Below are 16,523 nucleotides of genomic sequence, written 5' to 3'. Positions count from 1 at the left end.
CGGAGAAGGTGTAAGACATGGAAGGACAAGCAGGATGATAGCTCCCCAAACTACAGTCATCATCATCATCGCCTACTACCCCTTCTGGGGCTTAGGCCGCAAACAAGAGTTCTCCATGCATCCCGGTCCTGGGCCAACATCTCAAGCTGTCCCCAAGTGTAGCCCATTTTCTTGGCGTCCGCCTCCAAGTCTCTACGCCAGGTGTTTCGCGGCCGACCTCTCTTTCTTTTCCCTTGGGGATTCCACTTGAGGGACTGTCTTGTGGTGTTTGTGGCTGGTTTACGGAGAGTATGGCCTATCCATCTCCAACGTCGTTGGAGGATCTCTTCGTCCGCTGGCTTTTGGCTGGTACGTTCCCACAGTTCTTTGTTGCTGATGGTGTTAGGCCAGTGGATCTGGAGGATTCGTCGCAGGCAGGAATTGATGAATGACTGGATTTTGTTTGTTGTATTCACCGTAGTCCTCCATGTCTCAGCACCGTAGAGTAGGACTGACTTCACATTGCTGTTAAAGATCTTGATCTTTGTTGTGATGGCCAGGTCTTTTGCGCTCCAGATGTTTTTTAGTTGGAGGTACGCAACTCTGGCCTTGCCAATCCTGACTCTCACATCTGCATCTGTTCCACCCTGCTTGTTGACAATGCTGCCAAGGTAGGTGAACTCCTCAATCTCCTCCAGAGCTTCGCCTTCCAGCATGATGGGTGCAGTGTTGGCAGAGTTGACTCTCATGACTTTGCTCTTCCCTCTGTGGATGTTGAGACCGAGGCGAGCAGAGTTGGTTGCGATGGTGCTGGTCTTTTCTTGCATCTGCTGCTGGGTATGAGAGAGAAGGGCCAAGTCATCTGCAAAGTCCAGGTCTTCGAGCTGCGCCCACATTGTCCACTGTATGCCGTTTTTCCTTCCTGCTGTGGATTGCTTCATTACCCAATCCATTGCCAGCAGGAACAAGAATGGCGATAGTAGGCACCCCTGTCTCACTCCAGTTTGTACACTGAAAGCACCGGTAGGTTGTCCCTCGTGGATCACTCTGCAGGTCATTCCCTCATAGGTGTTTCTGATGATGTTAGTTAATTTCTCTGGCACTCCGTAGTGCCTGAGAAGCTTCCAGAGGGTCTCCCTGTCCACACTATCGAAGGCCTTCTCGTAGTCGATGAAGTTGATGAATAGCGGTGAATTCCACTCGAGTGACTGTTCCAGGATGATGCGCAGTGTAGCAATCTGGTCTGTACACGATCTGTCTTTGCGGAAGCCAGCCTGCTGGTCTCTAAGCTGGGGGTCGATCACATCTTTCATCCTGTCCAGTAAGATCCTGTAGAAGACCTTTCCTGGGATGGAGAGTAGCATGATCCCCCTATAATTTCCACAGTTGCTCAGGTCCCCTTTCTTTGGCATCTTCACAAGATAGCCCTCCTTCCATTCGCATGGGATGTTTTCCTCTTCCCACATCTTCTTAAAGAGAGGGTGGAGCATCTCTCCCATGGTCTCTGCGTCCGTCTTCAGTGCCTCGGCCGGGATGCTATCTGGTCCTGCAGCCTTGCCGTTTCTAAGTTTTTTAATGGCTTTCCTGATCTCCTCCCTTCTTGGTACACTGAGGTCTATTGGCAGATCCCTGTCTGCTTGTTGGATGTGTGGTGTGTCTTGTGGGGCTGGTCTGTTGAGAAGTTCCTCAAAATGTTCCAACCATCTTTTCTTCTGTCCTTCCTCCCCCATTATTGGCTTTCCCTCTTTGTCCTTTACTGGTCTTTGAGGTTTACTGGTCTTTCCTGCCAGCTTTTTGGTGGTGTCATACAGGTCCTTCAGATTCCCATGTCTAGCTGCTTCTTCTGCTTCTAATGCAAGGGCCTCTATGTAGTTCCTCTTGTCGGTCTTCAAGCTTTTTTTCACGTTCTTATTTGCTTCCCTGTACTCTGTTTGTGCCTTTACTTTCTCTGCTCTTGTACGACTGCTGTTAAGAGCTGCCTTCTTTTCTTTCCTCTCCTTCACCTTCTTTATTGACTCTGCTGATATCCAAGCCTTGTGGTTATCTTTCTGTGGTCCCAGTGCTACATTGCAGGTTGTAATTACCGTTTCCTTTACCACCTTCCACATCCCATCTATGTTTCTTTCCTCACCTTCTTTATCTAGCTCTTGCAGGGCATGAAACTTGTTCTTTAGCTCGATCTTGAATTTTTCTGCTGCTGCTGGATCTCTTAAAAGTGCTGTGTTGAATTTCTTTCTCTGGTTCTTCTCACCTGTCCAGTTTCTCCTCAACTTTAATTGGACTTTGGCAACGAGAAGATGATGGTCTGATGCTACGTCAGCTCCTCTTCTGACTCGTACATCTAAGAGGGACCTCCTAAACTTTTTGGTGACACATACATGGTCTATTTGGTTCTCAGTGGAGAGGTCCGGTGATACCCATGTGGCTTTGTGTACTCGCCTGTGGGGGAAGACACTTCCTCCGATGACAAGGTTGTTATTTGCACATAGTTCTGCGAATCTCTCTCCATTTTCGTTCATCTCGCCTAGACCATGCTGCCCCATTATCCTCTCATAGCCTCTGTTGTTACTTCCTATTTTTGCATTAAGGTCTCCCATTAAGATGGTAATATCTCTTTCTGAGTATCTCTGGATGATGGTCTGTATTCTGCTATAGAATTCGTCCTTGCTCTCTTCGTCACTATCGTTGGTTGGGGCATAGCATTGAATGATGTTCATGTTTATTCTTTCCTTCTTTGTTTTGAATGTAGCTGCTATTGCTCTCGAGCCATGTGCCTCCCATCCCATGAGTGCTCTCTGAGCAGCCTTGGACAGCATCAAAGCGACTCCCTGGGTGTGGTGTGCATTGTCCTCCTCATGGCCTGAGTACAGCAGCAGCTCTCCTGTGGTAAGCCTCTTCCGTCCAGAACCCGTCCATCTTGATTCACTAATTCCGAGTATGGCAAGGTTGTACTTGTTCATCTCGGTGGCAACTTGTGCGGTCTTTCCAGCTTCGAACATGGTCCTTACGTTCCATGTACCGATGGTGGTTGTAACACCGGTTGAGAGGATGGTTTTCGGCAGAGTGGCTTCCAGGTGCTTCTGGCTTTCACCACCCTGCGTCATAAATCCTTCTGACGAAGGTCCATCTTCACTCCGGGGCGGGATATCTTGGTTTACTCTTGTTTGCGTTTCTGTAACAGGTATTGTTTTATGGGGTGGGGTTGTTAGCCCCACGCCTAACCCCCAACCTGGAGGACCAGGTGTTGACTAAAAATAGGAATAATAAATCACCTTTTGTAAATCGATCTTAATGCCTTGTTTAAACAAATGAAGAAAAATCCAACCTTTTAGGCCACCAATTTTCTTTGTGAATGAATAATGTATTGTAAATAAATAAATGTTCTTCAATCAAATACAGGGTGCATAAGTATAGGAACCCCTATGTTAAATTCCCATAGAGGCAGGCCTCTATAAAGGCCATTTATTTCATGGATCCAGGATAATATGCATCCTGATAAAGTCACCCAGGCCTTTGGAATTAAAATAGCCCCACATCATCACATAGCCTTCACCATACCTAGAGATTGGCATGGTTTTATTTCTGTTAGCCTATTAGGTTGGATTTGCATTGAGAAATCATTAGGCTAACTGAAAAGAAACATTGGAAATCTCTAGGTATGGTGAAGGCTATGTGATGATGTGGGGCTATTTTAATTCCAAAGGCCTGGGTGACTTTATCAGGATGCATATTATCCTGGATCCATGAAATAAATGGCCTTTAAAAATAAAAATCTGCCTGCCTCTATGGGAATTTAACATAGGGGTTCCTATACTTATGCACCCTGTATTTGATTGAAGAACATTTATTTATTTACAATACATTATTCATTCACAAAGAAAATTGGTGGCCTAAAAGGTTGGATTTTTCTTCATTTGTTTAATCAAGGCATTAACATTGATTTCCAAAAGGTGATTTATTATTCCTATTTTTAGTCAACTTTAGCATGGGTGCATAAACTTATTCTTACCACTGTATACTGAAACTGTCAAGATACAGGGGCAAGTTGGCAGCTTTATAACAACCACATTTGGCATGAGGTGGTGCGTCGTGTTACATTGTCGCAGCTTCCAGATCGGCAAGGAAGACTACCGGTAGCTTACTTAGTAGATCTAAAACGGGGTGGTCTCCCTTTGGGCCTCATGCTTTTGTCTGCTTCTAGTAGAAGTTTAACTTTGTGCATATTCAGTATTACAGCATGGAGAGGGTTTGGCTTGTTGATACAAACCACTGAAGACTTTTTAGTCATTCTATACAGCTTTACAGCCTATCGCCTCCAAGAGCAGTTACGCCATCACTGTTAGGTAGTGAGGGACAACTGATTGTCTTCCTCTTATTTGGTTAGATTCTGAAATTCAAATGTGTAGTTTATAGTGAACATAACTTCTTGCAATGATGAAACAGTTCCACGGTTTCACCAGATGTGCAGACTTCTTGCTTGTTGCTTTGGATCCAACAGTCTTTTCCCAGACATGTAGCTGTGTGTCTCTTTCCACTCCACGCCAATTATACTTCCTGGATAATCGTAACGCTATATTATTTGGAGCGGAGATAGTTTATCAGTCTTGTCAATCCGTTTGTCTCTGTAGAGAATTTCTCCAGCTGTAGGAACTTTTATTTTGTTCTTGTTGCTGTTGGGAATCAAGCACATAGCATGAATAAAAGGTGTGCAGATACGTTGCATATTATGAGAGACACAAACTGTCTCAGCCCCTGACACAGTATGTTTATGCGGGCAAGAGAAAGCTAAAGTTACCAGAGTGACGTTACTATAGTCACCAGGCTGTTTATTTGTGCATGTTTGCTGCAGCGCATGTGAAAACACACAAAAGCGGTTCAGCATGGAAGGTTACTGGTCCCCCTGGTAACCTGTTGCGTGTCTATCCTTCGAGTGCAAGGCAGTCGAAAGCATTACGTATGCTCCTTGCTACTGCACACCACACTAGTCTGGTGATCATAGAATAAATATCTCAATGCAACTTACTATTTCGTTGTCCATTTTGCCTTTGGTATTTTGTAGGGTGAATAAAAACATACAAATGTTCTTAACCTTTCTGTCATAAAAAGTCACCTAATCTAAAAAGTTAAACTTCAATGCTTAATCGTCCACATTCAATATTTGTTTTGCAGCCAGTTACATTACCTTGAATGCAGCTTATTCTACCTCCTAGAACAAAAGCCTTTGACCCGCAGAGGAAGTTGACGATCCAATGAGATGTAATCTGAAGGCTCTCAGTTGTCTATTCTCAGGGAGATCCCATTGACCAGCCAAGGGACGTGGCCCAATGCTCTTTTCATTAGTGCAAACTAAGTTGACAATGGCATTACTATATAAAAAAAAAGAGGAGCCGGTAATGATATTGGAAGAAGTTACTGCTATTTGTTGAAGTCGTCACTAGTACATTTAACAGACAGAATAGTGAAGGCTAAAAATGAGCTGGATTGTTCTGTTGTATTGGCTATTACTGATCAATTATCTATAATAATTTTAATTATCTGACTGTTTGGTTGGGTTCATGTCTCCCAAAGTCAATCATTGGTGGTTGTACTATAGCATCGTTCCAGTAACTTGAGGTTCTGGAGGTTACTTTGGCCCAGTAGCAGTATCTCACTGCATAGCTTTAGTGTGCTGTCAGCAGGCAATCGGTGCATATGGGGTTAATGGTTAACTAGAAAACCCCATGATTCTCTAACTAGGCCACATTGGTCTCAGTCTCTAAGTGCATCCGTTTTGCATTGAATATAATGATGCATATAATTACGTAAAAAGGGCATTCCTCAAGGCTATCTGATTTGGTGACGGTAACGGTTGAAAGTCTTCTCAATGTGGGTCATCATGATCTTAGCCTGTGTGTCTTTTTGACAAATGTCTGACAGGAAGTCACATGGGATTACAGGCGACTGGCTAGCCTCAAGCACAGCCTCATGCGTCCCTAGCCGGGGGGGAATCTTACTATACATCCATGGAGGAAAATATAGGGCATTCCCTGTGAACAGTATGCCGTATTGATTAGCGATCGACCGATATGGATTTTTTTTTTAGGGCCGATACGATACAGATTTTCTTTTGATCAGCCTTAGCCGATGACCGATACGCCGATACCGATTTTCTTGAGCCGATATTTGGTGACAATACTACCCTGGAAATCCAGAGTTCTCGCGAGAGCACAATTTGAATTTGCTCAGCGAGTCACTCTGGGAACGAGCAATATACTTGTGTATATTCTGGGCCTCCCCTGGCCCAGAACATTAACCAATTACTCGATGTATCAGTTATAGGCGGGCCAAAAGCGTTGCCATTTTACCGACCGGATACGGCAAGAGTCTTATCTATTGGTTAGCTCCACTGGTCTGGATACGTCACCCCTTGTATTCTTCTGATGGTCGTAGTGTTATCCAATGTGTGTTATCCAGTGATATTATCAAATGCATACTTGGTGCCGCCCCTCGAGTTGGGCCATTTTCATTACTTGTTGCCAGACCCTACAGCTTTCTAGATGTGGGTTTGGATTTCCAGGCTAAGCCTCCCTCAATTTACATCATAAAAATGACATAATGATGATAACAAATGTTACAATGTCTCAATTTAAAAAAGTGAACATTTATTGAAATGTCTGTAAATCATGTCGACGGTAAAATAAAAAAAGTGAACCAGTCAGATTTAAATTGAGATTTCTAATTATTAAAGTCTCTTACCTATTACTGGGAGGGAATCATTCTTGCACGTTGTGACTTTTAGGTGTAGAACTGTACTTTTGCAAACAATGAAAGATTTGTAATTTACAGTTGACAAATGGTCTCTGTGACAGAGTTGCATGCTCATAACCTCACATCACACTTGTTTTCTATGTGTTCAGATGCTTTTCAATCTAATCCACATAAGCCTTTTGCCCTTGTCCAGAAATTAAGCGTTTCATTCAAGAAGGTGCTCAGGCATTTTTTACTGCTGTTCAGAATGACTACTCGGAATTGGTGTATGACTAATGCTGCCAATGCAAGAATTTTATTGTGGGTTATTCACTGTTCTTGGATTAGGGCATTGTGGTTTAAACAGTCATCTTGATTTCAATAACCCTCTTAAGAGTCATAGCCTGGTGTTAACCGCTGTAATCAAGACAGATGTATGCACTCAAACATATGTCATATGCTAAATCCTAACTTTGATTAAGACCGTCAGAAGACTGATATATTGTGACGCGTGTGTGTGACAGTGCCCATGTCCGTGTCTGTCACATGCTAGAACAACAAAAAGCAGGATGTGTTGAAGATGACTGCATTTTCTTAATGATCAAGCGATCTGTGTCATCCAACTGCTACACCACACACCCTACATGCTGTATTCTACAGCACGGAGAAACCAACAAAACCACAAAGTATTTTGCAGAGATGAAGCCCTCCACAACCCAAGTGTGTGTGTTTGTGCTTGAGTGTCTTTGTGTATGTCCTTGTCCAAGTAGTAGGACATACATCATCCAAATAAGTGTGTGTTGCTCTTGGTCACCACTTCATTGCCATGATATGAGAGGGTTCTTTCTGGATTAGACTCTCTGCAGCTACAAATCTGCAGCTTCCAATAAAATGATTTCAGCATGTTATTAATGCACTTAAGGCCTGATTAAACGTAACATTAACCCTCAAAGTAGTTCTCCCAAGATGTCTTAAAAATGCATGATAGTAGCCTAAACCTTGCTGTGGTGTACCTGGGAATTTACTTGTCTGCATGCAATGCATGTATTCATGTGGACTAGACCAGTCCAGCATGCTTATCAAAAGATGCAGACAGTGCTGACAAATCTCAAGTTTCCTTGCTGTAGGTAGGTTGTCAGCATTGTTAAAGGGACTCCTGCTGACAAACTCTAACAAAGAATGAGCTGAACAAGACGTGCCCGTTAGCTTGCCAATACTGACCAAAACAACCATGTGTTAGTCAAACCAATTGCTGACGGAGTGGAAGGCAAACTGTTGTGGACATGTGGACTAGTTTGTCGCGACTCAAATGCACTGCCACGTATGAACCCTAAACAGACCTGTTTTTCTTGAGTGTTGGGAGTTCAGTTAGGGTAGAGGGTGAAGGTCACTGGTAGAGCAGTCGCATAGGATCCGCAACCACTGTAATGTTGAGTGTGTCTTTGGTCATTTAGATGAAATGCAGTGCAAAGCCAATTCTTTCTTAACAGCCACGAGGCATTTTGACAAGTTAGCAAAATACTTGCCTCGTAAGTCGAAAAGTTGTCGAGCAAGACTGTACAATGAATCACTACAGATCTCTGGTAATTATCTGAAACGGGTCCATAGTGGTTATTCATTTAGGAGCAAGTAGCGTGCGTGTGTGTGTGCGTGTGTGTGTGTGTGTGTGTGTGTGTGTGTGTGTGTGTGTGTGTGTGTGTGTGTGTGTGTGTGTGTGTGTGTGTGTGTGTGTGTGTGTGTGTGTGTGTGTGTGTGTGTTAAATCTGATAAATGCCTGCTGGCCAACCAAACAACCACAAAAGTAACTGAGATTTATGCAATAATATACTATCCTCCACACATTGCTTTCTTGTTCTACATGTGATTGTTGGTAGCAACAGCCAACCCACCCCCCTACCCCCTGCTTCTCCATGTCCTGCGGGCTGTCTGCTAATGTGATCATGTATTCTCTGTGAAATCGGTGGTCCGCAGATCAGCTGATATGCTGCAATACATGTTGCTGTACTAGTCTCATGGTGAATCTAGAGGAGTGGTTATCTCGTGGATTGGACAGGAATAAGGGCTGTCGCTGCAGTATACGGCAGTTGCCAAACTCTTGTGGTGTACGACTCTAGTTTCCATGGACAAATGTGGTGTAAACCAGGGCACGTTAATGGGCTGGATTATTTTTAGCAGACTACATATCAATTAAACTGTCTCTCTCGCTCTTTTTGCTCTCTCCTTGGTCTAACCAGTCTGTCAAGGTGTGTTAGTGTGCGCATGCGTGCACATATGAGGCAGTAGGCAAGACAATAGAGGAGATCAGGTTACTATGAAACCTGAAGACGAGCTAGCCACGGGTGTGTGTGTGTGTGTGTGTGTGTGTGTGTGTGTGTGTGTGTGTGTGTGTGTGTGTGTGTGTGTGTGTGTGTGTGTGTGTGTGTGTGTGTGTGTGTGTGTGTGTGTGTGTGCGCACTGTAATGGGAGGGCAGACCAAAGGAAGGTAGACTGCTTTAGGCTGATGGGAAGGACTGTGCTCGTGGGTGTGACTGGTGTGTTTATCTGTTTGGGGTATGAGCATTCTGTTGCTCCAGTGTCCATGACATGCCAAGGTAAGGTGTTCTCTCTCGATGAGGGGCATAGCATTACCATGATTTCAGACTGATCACCATGATGTTTCACTTTTAGTTAGCGTGGTGCACCTGAGCAGACGTATTGATATTGGTATTGATCACTGACATACATAAAGTGGTTACTCTTAAAGTATTAACCTCTGCATGAATTAATCCTTGTGTTTTGATATTATACTATGCCTTTGTGGCCAGTACCTGAATCTTGCAGGTTACCTGATCGTGTGTGGGCATTTAAAGGCACCCAGTGCAACTTTCGAGGCTTAAAAATAAACATTCAATTTCTAGTCTTTTTTACACGTAGTAAGTTTCAATAACTCCATACCATTACATACCGACATTTAAGCAGCAAAGATGAGACGTCGTTGTGTGGTGAGAACTGATACAAAATCGATAACAACAACAATGCCGCCATTTTCTTTATTTTTTGTAACCTACAATAAATAAAGCAGGCTTCCAGTCAATGGAAAAATGGCTTCTCCCCACCGGCGATTGTTGTTGTTTACGATTTTCTATCAGTTCTCACCACACAACGACGTCTCATCTTTGCTCCTTGAATGTCGATATGTAATGGTATGGAGTTATTGAAACTTACTACGTGTAAAAAAGACTAGAAATTGAATGTTTATTTTTCATTGAATGTTTACATAAAGTTGCACTGGGTGCCTTTAAGGATATAGTTTGATCTCATTGTAGAGGCGAACAAATGAGCACTAGTCTCCCTTAGCCTTTTCTGGGGATGGTCCAAAAGCTGAATGCTCCCTCTGTATTCTCTCACGGTAGTAGAGCTTCCTGGCCTATATATAGACCTCTCCATGTCTTTGTCTCCCAGTCTCTGTCTGTCTGTCTGTCTGTCTGTCTGTCTGTCTGTCTGTCTGTCTGTCTGTCTGTCTGTCTGTCTGTCTGTCTGTCTGTCTGTCTGTCTGTCTGTCTGTCTGTCTGTCTGTCTGTCTGTCTGTCTGTCTGTCTGTTGTGTTGTGTTGTGTTGTGTTGTGTTGTGTTGTGTTGTGTTGTGTTGTGTTGTGTTGTGTTGTGTTGTGTTGTGTTGTGTTGTGTTGTGTTCAGGGAGGCCAGTGAAGCAGTACAGTGCGTCTTGGCAGAGTTCAGATGGTTAATGTCATCCATGCACTTCATTGAAGAAACGTCATATACAAATGCAGTCTCCTCTCTTATTCATCTCTTCCTCTGTATTTGTTCAATCATCCTCCCCTTTCTCTCCATCTCTTCCTCTGCTAATGAGTTCAATAGTGAGGGACAAAAAGTGTTTGTATTTCATGCTTGGCCATGTTGTGTTGCCAACTGTTTAATGTGGGACTAAAGCTCATTGGTGGTGGGGTTGTGAGAGATGTGATTCATGTAGCGGTTGGTGTATTTGACTGTTACAAATTTCTCATTGTTCACTCGTCCTCTAAACATCTTCACAAAAACAAGATTTCATTTTGCTGCGACGTGGAAAAGGCTTCAGCCATGGCCAATCCTTTACTCTCAATTATGGTCACTCCCTTCACCCTTGTTTTAGCTAGGTTAATATCAGACTAACAATCCTTGGTTGTTACTGCCAACAATGTGAACGTCTCCCTAGAATGTACACCCGTATTCTCTCTGAAGATGCTTGATTCATTCTACAAGTGCCTTCCCATGATCATGCAGCATTAAATCAAATACTTTAGTGTCCTAAAATAAATAATATGTCTTTTCTACATCTCCCTGTGTCTGGTTAGTACAATAATGACAATTAATAATAATAATAATGATGATTATGATGATGCGTCTTATTTCTATGGTTAGGCAGCTTTTGTAGTTTTATCAGACTTTTTTCACCAAAGGAAGACCTTGTTTAGTAAGAACCTATTTCTGGGGTTGAATTATACCATGCAAGGAGAACGCACAATGACATCATATACTCAGAAATTACTACATCAAACACACAAATTACTGGTTGGGTAAATGGGTAGTTGGCTGTGTTTTTGTATTTTTCCTCAGTTCGTTCGTCTGTTGGTTTATTTATTCGTCTCCAAAATCGGTGTTTTTCAACAGAAATAACCTTAATTTTTTCAAATGTTCCTAAAGTCTGTATCCCAGTGCAGGCACAGGGCTGGCTGCCCCCAGCTCTGTAGGGCTAAACCTGGCTAGAGCTCATGTGGGCAAGTGTTGCCTGAGTATCCTGTTTGCTTTGTTTTGCCCATAAATGGTATATTCTGGAGACTCACCTTAGCTGGTGAGTCAAAGCTTCTGCAACAAAATATCTCTTCACCACGTCATTCCCAGGCAGGCAAAACAACCCTGTTAAAAGTAAGAGCATCCATCGTGTTTGTCCAACACTGTAAATTTCACTCTGACGTTTAGAAATGATGAAGTGAACACGTGTTTCTCATGTTGTTGCAGAAAATGCGGGAGAAGGCTATAAAGTAGCAGGCTCATTGTCAAACATGGTCATCACTAACCAAATTGAAGACAGCAGTTTTGCATGGACTACCATGCACTTGGATCTGCAGGGATGGAGGGAGCGAATAACAGACCACGATCAGGCCTAAAAAAAAAAAGAAAAGAATTCTCGTTTTTAAATGAAAACAACCTACCTAGGCCTAAAAAAATTTTTTGTTTGGTTCCGGTTTCCGACCGACCCTGTCAATTTATGTGCGACCCAAATTATTTTATGAGCTTTAAAAAAATATATATATCTATATATTTTTTTAATGCAAATTTTTTTAATCACGTTTTGGTACAGCACCTCTTCATTCTGTACAAGGATGAGCGAATTTTCTCGTTTTTAAATGAAAACAACCTACCTATCATTCGCTGCCGCTGGAAAAAATAAAATAAAAAAATAAAATAAATTCCCTACCTACCCATGACCTCAACTGACAAACAACAGGAACCAAACTTTTTTTTTTTTTAGGCCCTATCATTCGCTACCGCTGGAAAAAATAAATAAATGAATAAATTCCCCTGACCTCAACTGACAACCAACAGGAACCAAACTTTTTTTTTTTTTTTAGGCCTCAGGGCATAACTTAACCTGTTGCATGTATTGAATGATATGAAATGCATATGCATAGTTCATCAAATAGTTGAATGGTGGTTTGTTCTGATAAGAAACAAGCCGGATTGTACGATTTCCAGAGACACAATTTAGATTACATGTTTGGCTAAACTTAGAAACAGCAGTCGGTTAGATCTTGCTTGGACAAAGTTAGGGTCTCCTTAAAATCCTGTTTTTCTCTCCTTTATGTTCATCTTCCATCGACACACACGATCATGCGCGCACACAGAGTGAGAGCCCTGTCCCCGTGTTTGTGGTTGCATGCGTGTGTGTTCAACCATGTGTCTTGTGTGCACCCTCTACTAAATTCTGTCCTGGAACGCCTTAGCGTAAAGAATACATTGTCCCTAGTGGCAGTTGCTATGCTAATCAACCCTGCCTTCCCTGTTGAGCTATCCATAGGCTGTTGGAAAGTACAGGAGACTCCACAGTAAAATCCCTTTTACATTGGGGATTTACTGCGCTCTCCCAGTGTTGGGAAGGGGATCTCACTTTAATGTGTACCCCTACTCCGGGGCCCAGACTCATTAAAACAATGGTGGTAGCCATGTCACACAGGAACATTCCAGAAGCAGCACTGGCGGGAGGGCTGAGAGAGGAGGGTGGGATTCTGGGGGCTCTGTAAGGGGCTCGGAAAGAAATCATTTAGGAAAGATAAATGTTGCTCCATTGGCAAGAAGTCATTTTAATTTGGGCAGTAAGAAAACGAGTGTTACTGGTTGTGTGTGTGTGTGTGTTACTGGTTGTGTTTCCTAAAGTGGTGAGGAGATCGAAAGAGTGAAAGTGAATACGTTTTTTTTGAAGGAAAGCAACAAGTAAATAATAAGAAAACGCACTACAGAAATGCTCTTTCATTTGGTGCATCCTTATTCTAGTGATCACATGAACCACGGACCTTGCAGAAATGTCAAGCAATGACATCCCATGCCACAAAAATACCTCCAGGAATAGCCTCACTCTGTGATGACATAATTTCCTGCTATTATGGCCCTGCAGGATGTCATGTGATATACTATCAGATAAAGTTTCCTGTTGCCTTGGCTACCGCTCTGTTCTTTCTCTCCACTCCTCATGCGTTGGTAGGCGGGTCTTGCATCCTGGTAGAGGATGGATCCTTGCCTAACTCAACTCATCGTACCACACCTGTGCTCTGAATCCGTAAAGCAGCTTTTCTTTCTCCTTTGTCGTCTTCATGAAGCGCTTTGATCCCCCCTGCCCCAGTCATCCCTGCAGTGTGCAGAGAGGCAGAGCTGGTGCTGAGTGGTGCTGTCATCTCCCAAGCGGGCCCTCTACCTGCCCTCACCATCACATGACCTCATGCCTCCCTCGACTCCATGACTTATTCAGCAGGACTCGTGGGATCGCAGAGCTGTGGAAACCCAGAGCAACGGACGGACAATCTCATGACCGTCTGTGAAAGGGGTCAGAAATGTATTTTTAAATTGTTTTTTTTTTACCTAGCCTTGTTGGACTATGGCTGATACTCACATTTGCGTTTCGCAATGAGTATCTGATTGGTCTTGGGTGGGCAGCATTTGTTTTCCAAAACGTTGTTCAAAAAACTCTGGCCAATCAGAGTGACACTTCTGCACTTTTCCCTCTTGCCAAATCCGGTTGGAAGACAAGCAAACACATATTCTAATCTGAGCAAAGCCTTGCGTTATAACGTTATCGTTCAGTCCATTTAAGATCAAAATAATTGTGATTGTCCCGAGAATTCTACTGTCCTAAGGCAACGCAAATAGCCGCTGATAATTCCCACTTCTTTATTTTTGAGAGACGCTTTCAAAGGTCTCGAGGCAAGATTACTCTGCAGAGAGAAACAGAATGTGAACTCTCGAGATTGGGATGGTCTCCCGAGATTACTTTTTACCTCCCAGAGTGGAAAAATGTACCGGCTGGTGGGGAGTTTAGACCCTGTTTGTGTGAGGCTCAGGTGGAAGACACAAGCATGGAGCTCCTCCCATGGCTTTAAGGATGTCTGATGAGTGACGTGCCATAATTTTAAGGAACAAGATGGAGCAAACATGAACTAAGGCGTACACCATAGACGCATGACGAAGAATAACAGAGCTTCAGTCAGACTGAGAGACAAAAAGAGTCTAGTTAAGGAAAGAGGGATGTCAACTTTGCATCTTTCTATTGTTGGTGGTTGAACCCTCAAGGACCAAAGCACCAGGTGGTAACTGTCAACCTCTGGAAGGCCATGCCTCCTGCGAAATATTGAAGGATGCTTAATGTTGTTCACTTTTTGAAACCAAAGGCCACTTTTTAAAAAATTGGAGCGCATGCCTCCACTTTTTACCCATCATGAAATCAATGACTGTGATTTAATGAAATATTGTATCATGGAATTAATGTTCGGTTGGATATCATTCTATAATCTTACCAACTAAAAAAAAAAATCGAACTAGGGAAATATAATGGCACTCTGCAGCAGAACTAACGTACGTGTGTGTGCGTGTGTGTGTGTGGATGTTTTTCCAGTTGCATGGGGCCAAAGTTGCACATCTTTCTACCCTAGAGAGAGAGAAAAATTAAGGGACACACATGACACGCAGTCCTTACTCTCATAACTCATAGCCACATTGTGCATACCCATTTGACCTGAGGAGAAAACAGGAAGTCTTGTTATTTTATTGGGCTGTAATAACGTTGCAACGTAAGACTTATTCGACCAAAGAAACGGAGGGCTTGATCTAAACAATGATTAGCTGTAACATATGTTGAGTAGTCGGTATCTACTGCATTCTACAGCTTGTATGTTCAAATCGCTTTGTTCATCAAACAAGTAATTCATTAACCCAAAGGCGTGGCTCCAAACAATTCTGACCGATGACGAATGGAAGTTTCAGAAACATAACAAGGCTGTGTCCTTCTTATGAGTGTGATACAATAGTGTTACATTAATTGAATCCCAAAGGATGTTTACTTGCACTCATCACATGCATTTTGTGGTGTATTTATAACTGGTGCGTGCGTGTGCGTGTGCGTGTGTGTGTGAGAGAGAGACAGGAAGTTCGATCAAAGCTGAGTCCCTGGCCGGTAGAAAGTAGGTTTATTGGCTCCTGTGAGCAAGACAGAGTGCCGAGAGGCTCGCACAGATTGTGTCTGTGGTCTGTGTCACAGCAGTTAGGTGTTCGCATTATGGAAATTATGTTATGATACATCAGTGTTCGTTATTTCAATAGGGTGATGGTGACCATTAAAAGGCTTCCCTGCTTTGAGGCAGCTGATTTGGCTCTCACAATGTTGGGCTCCTCGAAAAGGATGTTTCAATCCTTATAAATTACGCTACGAATGGATCGAGTCGGCCATCAAGTTGATGCCAAACCCAAGTTCATGAAAAGGATTGTTGATCTGCGACTACCACTACTACGACTACAGTGATTGCTCCTATCTGAGCCTGTGTCTATCTTCTTCCAGGACCAGTTTGAGAATCTGGACAAGCACACCCAGTGGGGGATCGACTTCCTGGAGCGATACGCCAAGTTTGTCAAGGAGAGGCTGGAGATCGAGCAGAACTATGCCAAGCAGTTACGGTGCGAACACACACACACACACACACACACACACACACACACACACACACACACACACACACACACACACACACACACACACACACACACACACACACACACACACACACACTGTGATAACGGCATCATGTTCATAATAAGTACAGACTTTTTGACTGGTGCAGTACAATCATTAGAAACGAGACACGCATTCATGCTCTCACTCACTCATCCACTCACAATCACGCACACAAGAAAATATGTGTGTGTGTTTGATCAAAGGAGGTCCCAGGAGTGTGACTACTTGACTGAGATAATGATCAAAGGCACACTCCCATGTGGGGATACATGTTTAGAGATCTCTCATCAGATCTTTGAGTTCCCCTAAGCAAACACTGTTTGTTTCGTGAATACAATGTGCTTTGCCCTATGGCAGTATATCAGTGCCATAGGGAATTGAATGTACCCAACTTTAATTTATTTTCATATGTTGTAGATTATCTTTAAGAATCAGCTGACAAGCATTTTGCCTGCCTGTTTTTTTGTTGTCTGTCTGTCTTTGAATAACAGGAATTTAGTAAAGAAGTACTGTCCAAAGCGGTCTAAAGATGAAGAGCCGAGGTGAGAAGCCTCCATAGACCGTCA

At 43.1% G+C, this 16,523-nt stretch overlaps 1 protein-coding gene across 2 annotated transcripts in view; it reads left to right on the top strand.

The window, feature by feature from the left end:
• fnbp1l (formin binding protein 1-like) overlaps positions 1 to 16,523 on the top strand; it is a 38,877-nt gene that overhangs the window by 4,466 nt on the left and 17,888 nt on the right. For both annotated transcript variants that reach the window (XM_060066201.1, XM_060066200.1), the window contains exons 2-3: positions 15,784 to 15,899; positions 16,449 to 16,499. In XM_060066201.1, coding sequence (XP_059922184.1) covers positions 15,784 to 15,899; positions 16,449 to 16,499 — 167 coding nt within the window. The remainder of the gene's footprint in view (positions 1 to 15,783; positions 15,900 to 16,448; positions 16,500 to 16,523) is intronic.

The sequence above is a fragment of the Gadus macrocephalus genome, chromosome 12, assembly GCF_031168955.1.
Source record: "Gadus macrocephalus chromosome 12, ASM3116895v1".
In the NCBI taxonomy this organism is placed as follows: Eukaryota; Metazoa; Chordata; class Actinopteri; order Gadiformes; family Gadidae; genus Gadus; species Gadus macrocephalus.
This window is presented reverse-complemented; position numbering and strand designations above follow the sequence as displayed.